The sequence below is a fragment of the Cavia porcellus genome, unplaced genomic scaffold (genome assembly GCF_034190915.1).
Source record: "Cavia porcellus strain 051 isolate PalLab524CR breed Dunkin Hartley unplaced genomic scaffold, mCavPor4.1 scaffold_22, whole genome shotgun sequence".
NCBI lineage: Eukaryota > Metazoa > Chordata > Mammalia > Rodentia > Caviidae > Cavia > Cavia porcellus.
Window position 1 is genome coordinate 14828154 of NW_026947505.1, and position 19585 is coordinate 14847738.

At 50.2% G+C, this 19585-nt stretch overlaps 1 protein-coding gene across 1 annotated transcript; it reads right to left on the reverse strand.

The window, feature by feature from the left end:
- Positions 1-3884: 3884 nt before the first annotated feature.
- On the reverse strand, positions 3885-14436 carry LOC134472158 (transport and Golgi organization protein 1 homolog). Its single transcript, XM_063233309.1, has 8 exons — positions 14293-14436; positions 8059-8130; positions 6880-7002; positions 6666-6780; positions 5393-5442; positions 5216-5279; positions 4961-5099; positions 3885-4227 (listed from the first exon to the last, which is right to left on the reverse strand). The coding sequence occupies exons 1-8, from the start codon at positions 14434-14436 to the stop codon at positions 4122-4124; spliced, it is 813 nt and encodes a 270-aa protein (XP_063089379.1). The 3' UTR covers positions 3885-4121.
- Between the last annotated feature and the right edge of the window lie 5149 nt (positions 14437-19585).

The following is a 19585-nucleotide window of genomic DNA, read 5'->3' on the forward strand; positions in this document are numbered from 1 at the left end:
CGGTGGGTTGTCCTGGGGCCCGGCAGGCGGTGGTCGGTAGTCTTGGAGTCCAGCCGGTGGTGGTGGCATTCGCGGATCCGAAATGAAATACGCTTGGGCACCGAGCGGGCCTGGAGGCCTGAATGGCACAGGTCCCGGCAAGAACTCGCTGGGATGTAGAGGCAGGTCGGGGCGTCCGGGCAGCATGCCGGGCGCATAGCCTCTTAAGCCCAGTGGTGGGCCCATGCGTGCGACTGGAAAGCAAGAGGGACATGCGGACACGTCCTGAGGAGCAGCCCAGGTCTGCTGAAAGGCTTTCCCTTCCCCTGCGCCAGGAAGTGGAGTGATGCACTGGACTTCACAGATAAGGAAAACTGAGGCTCAGTAAGGCTCAACCACAGCCTGACCCTCCCTTCTCCCACTGCCGGCGGCCTGTGGCATCCCAGGTGACCACCCCGCTGAGACTGGCTTCGGCTCTGCAGAAAAGGCCCTTCTGGTCCAAGCAGCTGTGGAGGCTGCACTGGGCTCAGAGTGCTGGGCTTCGTGCTTCGAGTCAGGCGGGCTGCAGCTGCCAATCAGGACAGGAGAGGAGAGAGGACAGGGTAGGCGGTGGTGCCAGCCCAAGTGTCCTACTGTACCGAATGGTGGCGGTTGCCTAGGAGACATTGGCCGAGGCCCGAAGGGCCTGCAGAGCGGTGATGGCGGCGGCGACCCATAGCCCATGTGGGGCGGCATGGGGCCTCCCAGGAATGGGGGACCTGGATGGGCTGGGGGCCCCTTCACTGCCATGCTCACCTGCGAACAGAAGCAGGCCCAGTTTCGAGCTCGGCAGTGGCACCGGGTGCCCATCCCGAGAGGAGTCAAGGGATCCCCAGACCCTGCTAGGCCCTCGTGAGTAGCACACCACGCAGCGAGCATGGTCACCATGCTGTCCCCACTCGCGTGTGGAGATGAGCTCCAGAGGTGCCAGCGGAGCGCTGCGCCAGCTCACTGTACTCAGCCAGCCTGAGCATTGTCCTGGGCACGACAGGGGCGACACAAGGGCTCCCAGGGTCCCGGGGTATCTGGGGAGAACAGGAAGCTGCCTCGGCCAGTTGACACTGCACAGGGAGGGGCTGGCGGAGGCGCCTGGGCCTGGGCTGCTTGGAAGGCAGTCCATGGAGCTCTGACCATTGCAGGTGGCCCCATGCGGTGCGAAGGCTGCCAAGGCAGCAGCCTCAGGACCCAGGAGGCACAGCAGCCTGGGCCACCCGGGGTCGGATTCAGGGGGCCCTGGAACCGGCTTCCCACTCCCACAAGAGCCCACGCCCACCTCATCCGGATCATTGCAAGGGGTCTGCCTAGCACAGAGCCTGAGGACCCCAACAGCTGCTCCCAAAAATCAAGCGCACGCGAGTGTGGCGATGCACACCGGTCATCCCGCACTCGGGAGGCTGAGGGGGGAGGACTGCTAGGGAACTGCAGGTGGGCTCTGGGTACTGTGAGGTCAAGTCCAGCTTGAGCTGCATAAGGAAACCTTGACTCAAAATAAGTACCAAACCAAACACTCAAGGCAGGGGCATGAGGTGTGCTGTGCTCCAGCACTCAGCACGTGGCCCCAGCCTTAGTGAAGGCCCCAGTCAGATGGTGACCTAGCCAGCGGGGTCGCCACGCCCAGGCCAGCTGGAGAACAGAGGGAAACCGAGGACCCATGGAGCAGCGGGGGCCAAGGCACGGGCTCCAGGTTCACCTTGGCGTTGTCCATGTCCTTCTCTGGGCAGGAGCCACGGGAGCTGCTGTTGGCCACGGGGCCAAGGCCGGGATCTGGGGGCAGAGAAGGCACTCAGAGGACTTTCCCAGGACGAGGACGAGGACTGGGACGAGGGCAGGGATGAGGTCGGGGACGAGGATGAGGATGAGGACGAGGGCAGGGATGAGGTCGGGGACGAGGACGAGGATAAGGACGAGGACGGAAGAGGCCTCGGGCATGCCCTCGGAAGTGCCCTTGGGAACACTGCAGAGCCCTGCGGACTGTCCCTGGAGGGAGCAGAGGCATGGCTGCCTCTGACAAGCAGCTGCAAGGCCCGTGGGAGGCAGGAGGCCAGGGAGCCCTCGAGTGGAGCCAGAGGTACCAGGCTCACTGAGCAGGCGTCAAGTGGGGGTGGGGGTGGGGGTAGGGGGGGGTCGAAGGAGGCCTCAGCCTGGGCGGGCTCCACCTGGTCAGCACTTCGCTGACCTGGGGAGCTGGGAAAGCTGCGCTGTGGCAACCCAAGCCAGAGGCAGAGGCTGCATTAAGTCTCAGGCTGTGGAGGACGAAGACAGGGCCACAGAAGACTGAGCCCACACACAGTGGCCATATGATTTGGGAGCAGCACACAGAACCAGTAACACGCGGACCTGCCTAGCTCAGGAGCCGTCCCTGGTGGCCCAGAGGTGAGTGGTGACGAAAGTGCGCCCACTCATTGAACACTGTGCAGAGACTAAGAGGGCGACACTGTGGCCTCTGCCATGCCACAGCCAGAGAGGGTTGGGAGTGACGGGGTGGGCGACTGCTCCCAGGACCGTGCTCCTGCACTGCAATCCAGGTGGGCCTGCACAGGGCCCAGGGCTAAGTGGAAACCCGAGCCGGGAGTGCCCAGGCTCTGTACCAGAGCTCAGGGAACCATGCCCGGGGCAAGGCAGCATGGTGTCCCTGAGTCCGGGACTAGAGGCCCTGGAGAGGCTCACCCAAGTCGGCTCTCACAATGTCACAGCGTGCCAAGTTCAGGCTCGCAGATGGCGGCCATCCAGGGGGCTCTGTGCCTGGGGGCGGGGAGCACTCACCGCCATTCACAGGGGACTGCCCAAAGGAGCCCTTCTGGCTCAGGGGACCTGAGGAGACAACACATGCGCTGGTTACCACTTCTCTGCAGTGGTTAAGTTCCCCGAGTCCCACTCAGAAGGACAGAGTGCCCACCTCTGTGGGGCACGTTCTGCACTCCAGGACTGTCTGGCATCCACTTAATGATCCCAGGCTCCTCTTTAAGCATATCCAGCTTCTGGGTAATTTCCATCAGCCTGCACACAGACACAGTAGGGCTGGGGGTGACCATAGCCACACTGAGTGGTCTAAAACGTGGGCGCCACGCATCGCATCGCGCCACGCGCTGCTAACCTCTGCCTCAGGTTGGCGGCCTGCCGCTTCTCATCTGCCACCAGGCGCTCTGCATTTCGAGCTTTGAGCTGTGGAGACAGAGAGGCCAGCTCAGCACAGTGGCTGAATGAAGCTGGAGAGGGCGATGCGAGGCAAGGCGAGGAGGAGGCTCTTACCCAGTTCTCATGGGCTTTTTTCTTCTCCGTAGCAAGCTGCAAGAGAACACGGCAAGACTCAGGTTGAGGGACCAGTCACCGGGCTGCAGCCCTCCATGACTCCTGTGTGGGGGATTAACGGATGCTGTCACCACAGCGCACTCTATTCCTTGCCTGGTTTTTAAATGAGCGCTCCGTTTTCTCTAATTCTGCTTCCACCTCACGGATTCGCCGCCTAAAAATAATACTTAGCAGTTAGAATCAAATAAATTCTGAAACAGTCTGACCATGTCTGACCTTTAAAGACTTCATCATACAGAAACATTTCATAACGTGATGAGTGCAGTGTGAACCTCAGTTTCCTGATTTTTCATTTAATACCTAGAGATTATGAGTTGACAACTTGTCAATTTCCTTAACTGTCCTTGAATAACAATCTCAAAATAATCTGGCTAAGGCTACCTTCCCCATAAAGGTTTTCCCCTCAGGGACTGGGGATTTAGCTCAGAGGCATAAGCACCTGCCTTGCAAGCTGGCGGTCGTAAGTTTGATCCCCGGTACAGATAAAAAAAAAAAGGTTTTCCCCTCAAATTATAGCCACAAGAAATGACTCAAAATGCTGCCCCCGGTCTGTCGGAGCACTGAGACTCTGGTGGGTGTAGACGTGTGACAGAAGCAGGCCGACTTCCTAAAAATGGGCACAGGACACATCTGCAAAGGAGCTTCGCTGTTAACAAGCCTTGGTCTGTTAATGTAGAACCCCTCCCCGTGTGAGTTAAATACATTCCATTCTTGGGCTTCTCATGTGCTTCTGTGCCCATCTCTTCTATGTAACAAAGCAACTCAGCCCAGTTCCTCTTTCTCGGACGCCACACTCACTTGTAGATTTTCACCTCCTCTGTGGCCGGCACCACCTTCTCATCCACAGCCCTCAGCGCCTGCTCTCGCTGCTGCTGTGCACATTCCGCCTGACTCAGTATCCTAGGAGAAAGGCAGCTGCCAGGGCTGAACTCAGCCCACAGGCCACTTCCCCACCCAGCAGCAGGCACAGGGTTTCAGGAGGGCAGTCAAGCTCCAGGCTCTGGGCCATTTGCTTGTGTTCTTAAATTCTCTCACCTCTCCTTGTAATTGTCTAATTGGCAAACAGAACAAGCTAAGAGCACAGCATGTGCCAGGCTCTAGCTGCCTGTGTGGCAGATGAGTGTACCCAGAGGGAAGCCAGGATTGTCCAGCAGAGCTGCTGGGAAAGCAATAGGCGGAGTCCACCTCCCCCCCTTCCCCCATACTGTCAGGGAAGAGCTGTTCCTCTACACCTAGGCCATGATAAGCACACAAGATAGGCCGAATGGGAGGACGGGAGCCTTGGCCCCAGCCAGAAGTGAAATGTGGGCCCCAGAGGCCAGTGCTGCCCTCCCTCAACCCACACATTGAGCACAATGCCAAAGATGCTGAACTGAGCCCTCGACAAATCCCTAGGCTTTAAGAAACAAGCAGTGGAGCTGAGGCTACAGAGGCAGGGACACTGGGCCCAACTGCTAGCTGGATGAAGGTGACGGCGGACAGGCAGGAGCAGCCTCAGGTCGCCATCACAGGAAACCAGAAGCACCCTGGGCCCCAAGTTTCCTCTATGATCACTGCACATCAAAGCTGCTAGGCAATCAGAAGTGACAGGAATGGCCAGCATAAGACACTGGGCAAAATCTCTGGGACTCACTTCTGCAGCTCCAGCTCCTTCTGGTGGGACAGCTCCTTCAGGACCTCCACCTTCTGCTGCAGCATGCTAAACTCCTCCTCCAGCCGGGCCTTGTCCGCCTGCAGCCTGCCGCAGTCCTCACCTAGCTTCACGATCTGGTCTGGGAGGTGAGACACGTCACCAAGGGCACCGCCAAAGACACAGAACCAGGCTCCCAGCATCCCTGCCTCATTCATGCTGGCACTCAGCCTGACCACCATGCGGTCAGGGACCTACCTTCCAGATCACATTTGGCAGACAGGGAGGCTCTCAGCTTCAACTCCAGGAGTTGGAGATCTTTCTGAAATACGGATATTGCGGGATGTGTCTGAAAATTGTGAGGGAGAGGCACAGGCTTGAAAGTAAGGCTGAGTCAGGACTCAAGGGCCCTGGGGTCTCTGTGAAGGGACTCACCCGGGAGACATCCATCAGCTGGTGCATGTGAGCCTTCTTATTTTCCCCACCTACAAAGAGAACAAGTGTGGCTGTGCCTTCCTGTGCCGTTTCTAACACTGTTGTCTTGACTTCCACAAAACTAAACTAATGCTCATGACACACTGTAAAGAAAAACAATTCACCAACAGAACTGACACACTGACTTTCAGGACAACTGCACCCTTAGATTTTGTGAGCTCCTGCCAAGACAGCATGCCACATGGTCTAGGGGGAGCTGGCCGGCGTGGGGCCAGACTCGCACCCTGAGCACCCTCTGCAGCTGGGGTGGCACCCTGACCACTTTTCTCATCTCAGACCCTGCTGCTCTCCAGCCTCTGCCCTCACAGCCTGGGCTGTGGCTCCCCATCCCCACACTCTAGGTGACCCTGGCCACGTGCCTGAGAACCACAGAACAGCAGAGGCCGTGAGTACGGACCCCTGTGTCATCTCCAGAAAGCTGAGTGAGTTTCTTCTCTGGCACAGAGGCCGACACAAAGGCAAAGACTCCAGCGTACACATCCAGTTCTTAGGGGTGGAAAAGCAGCTTTCCCCGCTTGCCTGCTGCTACTGCACCCCAGTGACCCAGACATAAGTACGAATTATTCAGATGTTGGGAGCCATTGAAGCTGCAAACCGACCACACATGCAGGGCCAGGGCATGGCTGGCCCAAGAACAAAGAGTCCCTGGGGTTGCCATGTGAAGAAGCTGCCTCAGCCCAGAGATCACCAAGCCCCAAGACAATCTGAACATTGGGCTGCTAGGACAACAGGGTGTCACATGACATTAAGATGCTAAAACGTATAAATGCCCCTGCAGTGAGGGGCCAGTTCCTTTCTTCCCATGAGGAGGGTATGGGCTCCACCTGACCCCAGATTGGTCTGTCTATTTTCTCATCCTCTTGTCGTCCTTCACACTAAGAACCTAAAGAGCTTCATGGGTCAGTCAGGGCAAGAAGAAACTCAGCTGAGAAGCAGTATCCATGTATGGATTTAAAGACAAAAATACTTAGGAGACTGAGGTAGAAATTTTGCTGTGGGTTTGAGGCCAGTGTGGACTACACAGTGAGATCAAGGCCAACCACTACATAGGGACCTTGTCTAAAATAACAATAAAGAGAAGAAGACAAAAAAGGGCCCTTGAAGGGCTGGGGATTTAGCTCAGTGGCACAAGCACCTGCCTGGTGAGTGCATGGTCATGAGTTAGATCCCTGGTTAAAAAAAAAAGGGGCCCTTGGGCTAGGGCCGGTCTTACCTCCCACTTCTCCTTTGGCTAATTCACCTGGCTCACATCTGCCTGGACCTCGACCCTCAGATTCTGATCCCCTCTCCTCCAACCGGTTCAGCTGCATGATGCAGTTGTTCAGAGCCTAGCAGAGAAGGGAGCAGCAGTTAACAGCCTCTCCATCCTCACAGTGGGTTGTTTTCCAAGTGTTCATGATCAGGCTGGGCCGGCTGGGGTAACTTACACCAATGCTATCATCCTTATCATGGAGAGTGGCTTCCAGATCCCTCTGAGACTTTTCCAACGACCTGATTCGCTGGCTGAGTTTAGCGTTCAGCTTCTTCTGGTCTTCAACTTCCTGCTGTAGCTGAAAGTCATATGGAAGGGTCCCTGCGGACTGGGGATTCCACAGAGGCACAGGACCATGCAAGTGGGATGGGGAAGCAGGAGTCCTGTCCCTCCTTTTCCCATCGCAGAGGCTAAGACTTGGTTCGGGACTGCAGAGTGTGACTTCCACCCTGAGCTGTCAACGAAGCTGACCCCATCCATCAAGTCATTCCGAAAAATGCCTGCTGACTCAAATGCCTGACTTCCAGGTGGCACCCGTGGGCATGTATTGCTGGGGCTTAACATATTCCCACTGGCATGAACCGCTGCAGGGCATGCAGGACTGTCCTTACCACCTAATGGGACTATCCTGTGTATCCCCCTAGCAGGAACATAACCCATTCACATGGGAACTGCCGGCAGCTAGCTGTGGGATTTCTGGCCTCAGTGTGTGTGTGTTGATCACAGATCCCTGATCTAACCTTCCTATGGCCAATGTGAGGCAGTAACTGTTAGAGGAGGCTTAGCAAAGCCTTAAATCTGAGGTTTAAAAAGCCAACCCCTGGCCTTGCTGAGGCCAAAGTAATGACTAGTATCTAACAAGACAAGGGCCAAGAACTGCCATCAATTTACAGAATTGAAAATCCACGAGAAACACAAAAGGAGCCTGTGCCCTCAGTAATGTGCAAGCTGGGGAGGACAGACTCGATGCTCCCCAGCTTGCTGCAGGGGCCTGCATAAGCAGCTCCTCATGAGAAAAGATGACAGAGCTAAAGTCGCCGGGGTTTGCACCCACTCTGACCAAACATTTACAAAATCTGCACTTTTTTCTTCTTCTTCAGCCTTGTGTTTTCTTCCTGAACCTGGTGGCACTCAGACTTCACTTTCTCCTCACTCAACTTGCCTTCATTCAGGGCGACCTGAACCTAACGCACAACACGACTGTTCATGAGCCACGCCAGGGAGGGGCCCCAGCCCTGCCCCTCAATCATGCACCGCCTCTGCCTTCCATGGCTCTCAGCACTCATCAGGTCACCACTGCTCCATGCAGCTGAGTCTCGACACTGACACCGGCAGGGAGTGTGGGCAGCCTTACCTTGGAAAATTCTGAGGCATTCATTGAAATAACCTCCTTTAGCTTCCCTACAGATTTCTCATTTTCCAGGACCTGCCAAGGAAGCAAGGAACACACAGAACGCATTAGGACTGTGGGAGAAACACTGATACGTATGCTAAAGAACAAAAACATTACTACAAGGTACCCCAAACTATCCACTATGTTTTAGGTAAAATCGGGATTAAACGTGGTCTGGGGAAAAAATCTGCTTAAAGAGCTGAGAGAAAAAACTGAAGTCAAGAGTTTCATGGCACCCTCAAGCTTTGGGGTTATGTTACTACATATAGCATAAAGAAATGTCCAAGCACACCATGGAAAATGAACAGCTTTTTCTGGTGTCAGGAAAACAAGCCCCAAAAGGTCTGGAGATTTAGCTCAGCAGCATTAAATGCCTGCCCGCCAAGCACTGGGTCATGAGTTCGATCCCTGGCACCAAAAAAAAAAAAAAAAAAAAAAAAAAAAAAAAACAGCTCCAAGATCACTTTAAACATGTTCTTGTCTGAATTAAAAATGGTAAGAATGCTGGGTATGGTGGAGGACGCCTGTAATCCCAGCACTCAGGAAGCTGAGGCAGGAGAGTTTAAGGCCAGCCTAGGCTACAAGGTGAGTTCACAGCCAGCCTGAACTGCATAACAGAACCCAGTCTCAAAAAGACAAAACCAAAATAAAACAATAGAAAAAAAAGTGTTTCTGGGGGAATAGAAAAATCTCATGTGCCAAATTTCTCAATATTTATGACAATACTGGCTCAAGGGGTGACCCTAACCCACCGTTCTTTTAACTGCAGGTTGTATGTCATAACTTCCTGCCAAACAGCATGGTGCACAAAATACTGAAAATGGGCAATTCACCAGGTGTGTGCTGAGCAAAGGACCAGGCCACACAGGAGGTGGGAAGCATGAGAACTCTCCTCACTACATTTCCGCTTAGGGGATTTGCAGACTATTCGAAAGGCACAGAGTTCACTGTGAAATAAAACCAGTTTACACAGACTACTCAACTGGACCAATTTTTGAGTGACTGTGTGTTCTGGAGGACACAACTATGAAATTATCCAAGATTCAGGATCAAAACACTTCCCGTGCCTATAAAAACATTCTACTGAATCAGTACTAAAAATCCCACAAAATGGGTACAGGCATGTTCAGTTCTGTTATTCCTAGTCTCATGGAGTTAACAGCATGGGAACAGCTCAACTGATTTACCAAATACCTAATAATACACCTGTAGTAACATGCAGCAGCAAAACTCACCAAATCCTGATTTTTCATGTTGCATTTCCGCTCACATTCTAACATATCACCAAGAGTTCGGGCCGTATCATCCAGAAATTCCTTGCTTCCTTCAAGCACTTTTATTTTATCCAGAAGAAAAGAGATTAAAAGTAACAGTATGCATTAATGCTTGCTTTTGTTTTTAGACTATAATCCCCCAAAGAGAAGGACTTTTACCTTGTATTTAATTGCTTCCTCAGAGAGAATCCTATTCTGATTCTTGGTCTCCTGAAGAAGCCTCTGCGATTCATTGATCTATGTAAAAAACACATTCAGAACTAAGTAACAGAAGTCACTGTGCTAGTAAAACCTTGTTCCAAAGAAGCAAGCAGAGCGTTCCTTTTACACATGATGGTGCATAAGATCTGGAGGGCTCAGAGGAAATGATGAAGCGAGAACACAGGCCTTCAAAATACCGTAATAACTGAGCTACACCACAGACGCGCTAGAGGAGGGCCCGTGAGAGGTTCTACCTTCTGTTCATAACTTGACAATTTTTCTGCAAGTTGTGCATTGTCCTTTGTGGTAGTCTTCACCTTTTCGGCAGTCTGCTGTTCAGTGACTAAAAAGAGGAAATAGCCAGGTTATTAGGAGCATTAAATGGAACTGAGCTGCACAGTGTCTCAGCAGCAAGGACACCTGTGAGGCTCTGTGAGAGACAGGGCTTAGCACAGCTACCTGCCTGTCCAGAGAGACCCGAAGCTAACAGCAGCAGTGCACAGGACACTGTTAAACTTTAAGAAAACTATAGTAACACTTGTTTTGAGGAGATATCAATTACTGCAAAGGCAGGAGATACAGTAAAATGTCACACAGTTGGAGAGGCTCCTTTCACAAAAGGCACTTGTTCTCTGAAAACGGATCACTTCAAATGAATGTCATTTGCTACGAGAAAAAGAAACTTTAGGCTACAGATCTGCACTGCTGTCTCGAGCTCCTGTGCCGATAAACCTATAGGGGCCGAGGTGTCCCTAGCACAGACACACTGTCCTCTCTCCACACCTGTGTGGTCCAGCCACGCTCTGTCTGCTCCAAGTAAGCAGTCACCCCTGCCCCCACATCTCCTAGCTCAGCCGGTACCATCACCCTCCCCACTATACCATGGTTAGTAGCAACAGTAAAATGTGGAGCAGTTAGTGAGTCAAATCAGACACCAAAGTCACTGTCGCTCCTAGCCTGCCTAAAAGTCCTCCCAAACACCAACAGGAAGAGATTTACCTTGGTATATTCTCTCCTTTACCTAGAAGAGAAAGAGAGAAATTAGATGTCAAACATTTGATTAAAAGGAATGCATAGTTCCTAACACAAGTCAGGATCATAACCAAGTGAAAATTTAGTAACTTTAGTTCAGAATAAACCCATACAATTAAAAATGTATTATAAATAGCCTCTGATACAGAGGAACAGTAAGGAGCGTGTCTTACTTCACAGCTACACACGGGCTTGTGTGCCAGGACCAAGTGAACACCAGGCTTCTGAGATGAGCATTTGGCTTCAACAGTGAAATGCTTGTTTTTATAATACACACATTATTGATTTACTTACTCAAAATTACTTGACAATCCCAAAGGCAAGCATGCAGTCTAGAAATGGGTGACCATATGGAAGACTTGTGAGCGAGATTACCAGCATAACCTTTGCACTAAGATACGCCTCTCTCACCCACTGGAAGATACCTCAGAAACCCTATTTCAAGTGATCTGTTGACTCAATTAAGAAATAATCTAATACACCTCATCATCTGATTTCCCCAGACCACAAAAACAGTAATAAATCTAAGCAGAAGGGAAGACACCAGAAGAACACAGAGAAATGACAGCTAAAGGCTTCCAGGAAGAGCACAGACCCAGTTCTTCCTCCCAGTGCCTTCTGGGGTCATAAATCCTAAACTGCAACTAATTAAATACCACAGCAGCGATCACTGCACTTCTCTGTAACGCAGACTCTGTCTTCTCCTTCCGAGTGCTATAAACAGTATAGGACAGCAGAGCGCAGTGGCCAGCTGAGGGGAATGTGGGGGGAGGGCGACTGTGCTCTCCAGGATCAGGAGTGTCCCCTCAGAGCCATGTGACCTCAGGGAGTGGGAGGAAGTGAGCCCAGGGGCAGGGTGTGAAGCTGCAGGGCTGAGCCTGAGAGCCCTGCTGGGTAGCAGCTGCAGGGGAACCAAAGGAGAGGAGCAGGGGAAACAGCACCTTTTCACCCCCAAACACTCTGCGTACCCTTCCAGGCGTGCTTTCATCCAAGAAGCTGTTCGGTGAGATTCCAGAAGTCCTCACAGGAATCTTTCATAGGGTGCTGTTTTGGGCTTGTTTTTGGTGGTACCTGGGACAGGGCCTTCACAATGAACTACATTCTCAGCCTTCCCATTTTTCTTGAGACAGGCTCTTGCTAAGTGACCAAGTTGCCCAGGCTGGGCTCAAACTTGCACTTCTCCTGTCTCAGCCTCCCTCTCCTCCAGGGCTGCAGGAATGCACACACCACTCTGCCTGATCTTGCCTGGACGTTTCTACCATCTTACTGTATTTCTTGCCCTGTATGTTTCTACAGCACAGTTCATCAGTACCTCACGGTCTGTTTCCCCTTTTCCCACTTCACATTAAATCGTGAACACCTTCTTTGCCCCCTGCCTTTGAAATACATACAGCAGCCTAATATTCTGTTCTGTGGATATAAATAAGGTGAAACATGATATTCCCTAATATAGATCATTTAGGTTTCACCAAGTTATTACTCTATTAAATACTACATCTAATACCTTTGTATAAAATCTTAACATGTAATGTATTTCTTTAAGATCACTTACTGATGTTATCATACCATATAAAAGCAATTTATATTTCTTATCCTGTTTTGTATCCCATTTTAAAGGCTTATGATATATAGAATTATTAAACTGCTTTTCAGGATGGCTTTACGAGTCACCAATTCTACTAACAAGTGGATATGGTTAGCTTTGCTCTTAAATCTTTGCTAGTACCAAGATTAAATTATTTCAGAAAACTAACTTGAATTATAACCACTGATTTGTTTATGTTTGTAACTGAAAGGGCCAATGATAATAGAATCCTCAATATATTCAGAAGTCAAAGAACAAGTTAATTCACTCACTGGAAAAACATTCCTCCACAAGAAAATCGCAAGCACAAGGATTCCAACACAGGTAGTGAGCAATACAGGCTCCCAGGGGAGCCCATAAAAGTCTCCAGGCCCGGGCTGGAGATTCTCAGGTAACACTGCAACCAGCTGAAAAGGAAGGGCACAAATAATGGAAACCCGTTAACAGAACTGGCGGAGCAATCACAAAGGATCATCACAGATACTCTGGATCTACTCTCCATAGTCTAAACCAACTTCCAGGTGCCCTGTAGAAACTTCCGGAAAGAGGATACAGTCAGGCTCACGTTCTTGTCGCGTATGTGGAGTCTCTGAACTTAGGGAGTGAGCTGAGCCAATTTCCCAGTTGGCCAACAGCCCTTCTTCATCACAGTGTCTCACGCATGGCCCAGATCACGCTTAGGTGAGCTGTTTTCTATTACTGCACACGCAGACAGAAAGCCAGACTGCAGCAGTCAGGGGTGCTGATTCTCTCTCTCCTTGTTGTCAGAATAAAGGCCTCTTTTGTTTTATACTTCTCATCTTTTGGAAATAATCCTATCAGTTCTGCTGAGAGAAAACTCAGGTAATCTAGAAACACGTGCCTTGGGGCCTGGGTGGAAAAAGGGAGGGCTCCGAATGTCACCCCCTTGGTAAGCCTGTGGGAATAGAGCTGCCATATTTTAGTCAGCAGATAACAGACCCAGGTTTGTACTTGGAACTTTCCAAGCATTTTTTTAATGCTGAAAAAATAAGCTTCTACCTCTACTGCCTTAACAAACTGATCAGCACAGTCTTTAATTATCAGCATAAATGGAAAGGATCCTGTTTCCACAAGCAGTGGACCCTTGACTTACAAACTCGTTCATTCTGAGGGCTGGTTGTAACTCAAACTGTTTGTAAGTCAAGATTATTTTTCCCATGAGAAAGAATGGAAATACCCATATTGCATTCTGAACCTCCCAAAGCACCCCTTAACAACCCTTTCATAATAAAAATGGTTGTATAATGTGCATAATGTACCAGAAACACCAACTGTTTTCCCAGTGTATCCACTGGGAAGATATAAAATGTGCCTAGTTTACCAGAAACAACAGTTTCATACTGTACTCACTGAAAAATCTTTCCAAAAGATGAGAAGTATAAAACAAAAGGCGGCCTTTTTTCTGAGGATATGGAGAGAGATGACCAGCACCTCCCACCACTGGCGTCCGGCAATCGCTCCTGCGGAACACGTGCAGTGAGGCACATAAGCAGCCTCGTTGTGGGGTGGAACCTAAGGGGGGCATTAGGGATGCACAGGTAGCTCTTTGGTCCTAGGTTTGGTGCCATAGGTAAATTTCCAGGGTCGGGAAGATGACATCACAGGTAAATTCCTAGAGGTGGGGGAGATAGGGGCTCCTGCTTTAGGTTGAGGCTTTCCTGACTACAGAGTCCTGTCTGGGCCACAACCCTTTCACTCACCTTCAAGTTGACATCTTTGGCTGGTGGAAAGGGAGGATGAAGTGGGAGGTGGGCATTGTTTGGAAGCAGAGTTCCTCCACAGCATCAGGAATGTGTTCTCGGGTGTCTTTTCTCTCTTGGGAGAGTCTGCAGCCCACTAGGCCTTGCTTCTGGCTCATTAGGTCTCAGCCTTTTCAGAGCTAAAAACTGGCCTGTGTCTTTCTTTCCTTTTTGGTCTGGAGTGTGAAATGACCTTGTCATTAACAAGTAAATAAGCGATTGGCTTTTTCTCTGTCTGGTGGGCCGTCTCTACAAATGTTTAAAACTCTGTGCATTTTTTCAGGATTTCCCTTATTTTAGAAGAAGAACTTTGCCGAACTGGTTGTTGATGCCCCCCACCCACCCGTTCAGAAAGCTCCTCACTGCCATTCTCTGCTGGCAGCCAGAAGTTGGTGCAGTTCCTCCATAGGCAGTTCCCCAAGTGTTCCTCCACCAGTTCCTGGACTCGACCACTGTCCACCAGCAAGCCTGCAGGCTCTGCTGTCATGACAGTGTGGTCTAGCACAGGGTCACTGGAAGGCTGAGGCTCCTCTGTGTACCCTTCAGAGTCTCTCCTGTGTAATTTTAGGCTACATGTGGTTCCAGGTGGATGTCAGGGTCCTTAGATAAACAGTGGCCCAGGATTTCTCAACTAACCCACACCGGAAAGGATGTAATTTTCCTTCCAGAACTCTTTAAAGGTTACACCTGTATCTGAGACCACCTGCAAGCACTGCAGGAGCAGCTTCTTGGTGGATCGCTTCTGAAAACTCAGTATAACCTGCTGCTCCACAGGCTGCAGTGCAGGAGTTGTATTAGGTGGGAGGAACTTGACTGAGAGAATTCTTCAGCCAGTTCCTCTTCCAGATCTCATGGGTGAGCAGGAGCATTGTCATGATAAGGAGAGCCTTGAATGGTAAACATCTGTCCTCTAGATAGTGTTTAGCAGGACAGAAAGCCTCCTTGATCTGCTCAAGAGAATGTACTCCTGTTACCCAGGCTTTTGTGTTAGATCTCCACATGACCCTGAGCCAATTCATCATGACTTTATGTTTTCTGAAGAGGCCTGGGGTCTCAGGGCAATCAACCAAGAGAGGCTTTATCCTGAGGCACCTGCATTGGCATCTAGCAATAAGGCTAGCCTGTCCTTCACAGGCTTATGGCCTGGCATTTTTCTTCTCTTCCTGAATAATGTACTGTATGTTCTCCTGGGCATTCCCTTCCAGAAGAGGCCAGTTTCATCACAGTTGAAAACTTGATGAGAGCAAAAGTCATTTTTCTGTGTTGTCGTTTTGAAGTGGTGTGTGTAGTTTTCAACCACCCTTGTATCAGCACTGGCCGCACAACCATGCCTAGACATGCTCTAGACCACAGTTCTCGTTTTGAAATTGTGAAACCACGCCTTACTGACACAAAAGGTTTCACCATTATCACTCATGAATGGATTATCCTTTGTGAAATCTGCATTTATAGCTAGCCCCAGCTTTTTCACAAATTATAGGCTCAGGCAATATAACTGGCCATCTGCCTTTCATTTATCCACACCGATAGCCTTCTGCCTTGTCTAACACTCTTGATTGTGACTTAATGTAACACCTTTTTGGGGGTGGGTTGGGGTACGGGGAATTGAACTCAGGGCCTCACACTTGACAGGTAGGCGCTGCACCACTGAACTAAGTCCCCAACCAGAGTGACATTTTTAGCAACACTAGCTTCCTTATACAGATCTTTTCTCTGTAAGATTGTGGAGATGGCGAATTTTGACATGCTGTGCATATTGGTGAAATTGTTTACACAAAAGCCACTCATATTTCTCCACAATTTCCTTCTTCTTCTCAATTGTGATTGCTTTGTTCCCTTTCCCTTCCTTCCTTAGCTTCTTTTCTTTTGTGGGCTATTTGACAGCAGTACTTGTAGTGATTATACAAATCACTGACTGAAATCAGCCCCATGAGTCTCTGTCCTTCTGCAGAGCCACCCTCAGAAGGATCCCAGACCTGGTTAATCTCTTTCCGTAAGCCCCATGATGTGCCATGGGAAACTTCCAAAGATCCCAGAGACCTCACCATTAGCGTTAAGAAATGGCAACATTTGACCCGGAGGATCTGAGGAAAAAAAACTTACTTTCTATGGCAGTACTGTTTGGCTTCCACATCAACTCAGAAATGGCCAGAGATGAGCACAGAACAGCAGTCTATAAGTTATAATGCTCTTCTTCAGTTAGATCTTCCTCATAAAAGTCAAGGAAAGTGGACTAAAGTCCCGTCTGTCCAGGTTTTCATGGTTCTATCTGGAAGCATCCTCTGCAAAGGCCCAAGAGACCCCTGAAGAGGAGGCTGAGATGGCTGATGATTCCTTAGGTCCTGCCTATCTCTCAGGGAGACGTGGGGCTCCCCTTCATGTTTCATGAAAACAGCCACACTGGAGGAGGGGTCTCCTGAGCCACCTCCTTCCATCCTCAGGCCAGTAAATCAGGGCCACCCTCTCAAGTGACTCAGAAACTCCACCATCTGCCACTCCCTAGAAAGACCCAGGACTCCTCAGACCCCTCCTCCTGCTCCTCACATGGCTCGGAGCCCCACAGGACACATGTGGAATAGAGTTTCCTGCCCTTGCAGCTCACATCCTGCTCCTAACAGACACCTGGGACTACTCAAGTCCACATTCCTCTTCCGTGGCAGGTTTCTAAAAATGCAAGGAAGACTCAGGCCGATTTTCAGGAGATCCTAATAGGTTTGGAGATGAGCTTCCATTTTTTTTTTAAACAAGCTGTAGCAAGTTATATCAATGAAGAATTTTGCATGGTTTATTTCTCCCCAATGTGTACTTGCATGCTTCAAGTGATATCGGAATGACCTGGATCAGTGATCGCCAGTGTGCATGCTCTGTAGTACTTTTCACATGCTGTGCCCAGATCAATATTATGCCACTGTAGTGATGGACGCCAGCTTTGGCCAACATGGCATAGTACTCTTCAGAGTCTGCTTTTACCCCACTGTGCACTTTCCACTTTTCATGACAAGCTGGAGCCTGGAGCTGATGGACTCCAGAGGCTCTTTCATCTTCTCTGCAGCCACCATCTTGCTGCTTTAGGTGGGTGACTGTCCCAAACAAAGAGCAGCCCCCAAGAGGCCCGGGAAGCAAGAAAGTGGGGCTTCAGACTTCGACCCTTGTCTTTGACCTTGCATAGCAAGATGTCCAATTTGTCCACTTTCTGCACCCTAAATAAAAACATGAGGACTCCTAGAGGCGGCTAAGACATACGCAGATGAGCAGTGTGCTGTGGAAAGAGCAGAGTCGCCCCAGAGAAGGCACTGTCCTCCCAGTAGAAGCAAACGGGAAGGACTGAAAATGAGGTCTAAAATAATTACTGCTCTTATGGGAATAAAAAGATGCATTAATAAACATGTTAATTATGAAAGGGTGAGAGAGGTCATGCAGGGCAAAGAGGACAGTCCAGCTGCCTCTCCTAGTCGATTAGTAGAAGCTTTCCATAAATCTATGAACTCAGTTCTGACTCCAGAGGAAGGTCAGGTACCAGTGGGACAGCGTTTCTCACTATCAGTCAGCCCCAGCCAGCTGTTCAGCACAAATTAAAAAACTTCAGATGAGATCCTAGACCCCTGGGACCGCATTGTGAAACTCATCCTTTTCAATCGTGATCTAGAGGAGGATAAATAGGAGAGGAACCAACAGCAAAGGCAGACCAAAATTGTACTGTCATGAGTGGCAGTAGCTTAAGCACACCCAGGTTGTCCAAGGGAAACCCAGGGCCAATCAAAGAAAGAGTTCAGGTTTTAAACGCAAGGAATCTGGACACTGGGCATGCAACTATATTAGGCATCTACTGGGGCCCTGCTCCATGTAGCAGGTGGCTGGTGTGAATGAGTTATGGCACTGGAGGATTGACTGTGCCCACAGCTTATATGGGCACTGGTACTGGGACTCCTGCTTTTTACTGGGTAATCTTGCCAGGGCTGCATTCTCAGGCTCTTGGTAGCCTAATATCCCTTCACAATGCTTTCCTGTCCACAGAAACGTGGAAATAAAACTGCTAGAAAATGTCTCAAATAATAGCAAGAAAAAACACTGTCTTTTTGCTGGCTCAGTCATAGTACTCTTTTCAAGAGAGAGACCAAGAATTATTCCGACCTGTTCCTTCTCATACTTGGCTGCTGGTTCTTAAACCTGGTAGTAAGATTTGTCCATTGAAGGCTTCAACAGATCCATCCTCAGATGATGATCCAGTCCATGACTCTCCTACAGCTTTCTCCCACTGGCCAGGCAGTTTGACAGTTCCTGACATGTGGGCACTAATTCTTCTCTCCTTGTCTCTCTCTCTCTCTCATTCTCTCACTCTGTGTGTGTGTGTGTGTGTGTGTGTGTGTGTGTGTGATTGAACTCACAACTTGCACTTGCCAGGCAAGCACTTATGCCACAGAGCTAAATCCTCAGCCCTTTCCTTGTCTTCTGGCAAATTCTTGCCAGCCCAGCCAGTGAGCCCAACATCCCAGGGTAGTCAGAGAGCACAGGCCCCCAGCAGCAGGTAGGGCCTGCAGGCCTTTTCAGCAGGAATCAGCTGTCAGAAGAGGCCAGTGCTGCCTCAGCATCCCATGAAGAACTGGAGATTCTGTCCCTCAGAGGGAACTGAGGTAGATTAGGGCTGGGGAAAACCTGCTGGGAGGAAGCTGTCAAAGTCTTGGAGACTCAGGGCACATGCACAGAACACAGGCTCCAGGATGACCCTGAAGCACCCGGGTCCTGCCGGGTCACACTGAACCAATCAGAAAAGCCCTCTTTGCAAGTCTTTATTTACATCCGCAGGAAACCAAGCAAGTCTTCCATAGGGCAGTTTAAACCTGGCTTCAGCCCCAGTGCATTTCTGATAGGACAATGTCCCAAAGGCTTATTTGCATGAGAAAGAAGTCAGTCCAGGAATTGCAGCTCCAAAAGCCCCCTGCCCCTGTGCTGGAGCTGCTAGGAGTCTGACCCGAACTATGCTGTCCCTGCAGAGCATGTGTCACCACCCTTCAGTGAATGTGTACCTCGCTACCTTTTCTGTGTCTCACTCAGTTCTCTGTTCCGGACCCCAAGATCCTGGTGAGTTTCCCCCTGGACGCACCTCCGGTACCAGTCAAATTCTACCTGCAATTTCACCACTTCCCTGACAACTTGTTTTCTTTCTGTTTTAATTGATCACAGACGTCCTGATAGGTGACAGGCTGGTGACTTTTTGTAATTCATGTTCCTTCATTAAAATGAGTTTTTTAAAAACTGACAACGGATTTGTTTGATTTCAAAAAAATGAGAAGCCCAAACTGAATAAATAAGTGTTTCCCTAACAGGATTGGGATATAGAGTCAAAATTCCCCAAAGTCCCTGCTCCAGAGAGGTGAAAACTTGAGTTCCCAGCAACCTGGCTGTTGCTGAGTTGTGTGCCCCAGGAGGCCTGAATGGACTCAAAAGGCACAGTGCCTGGGCTCAGAGGCGGGCAGGCGCGCCGTCTAGTGGCCATTCCTTGCTGGTGTCAGTGAATAAAAAAAGCCCGCCTAGGACACATTTCAGTATTGCAGTCACTGTTGAAGGCCAATCCAGTGCACTGGGGGCTTGGACTGGCTCCCGGCGCGGCGCTGTCCTTTGATGTCGGCATGCACTCT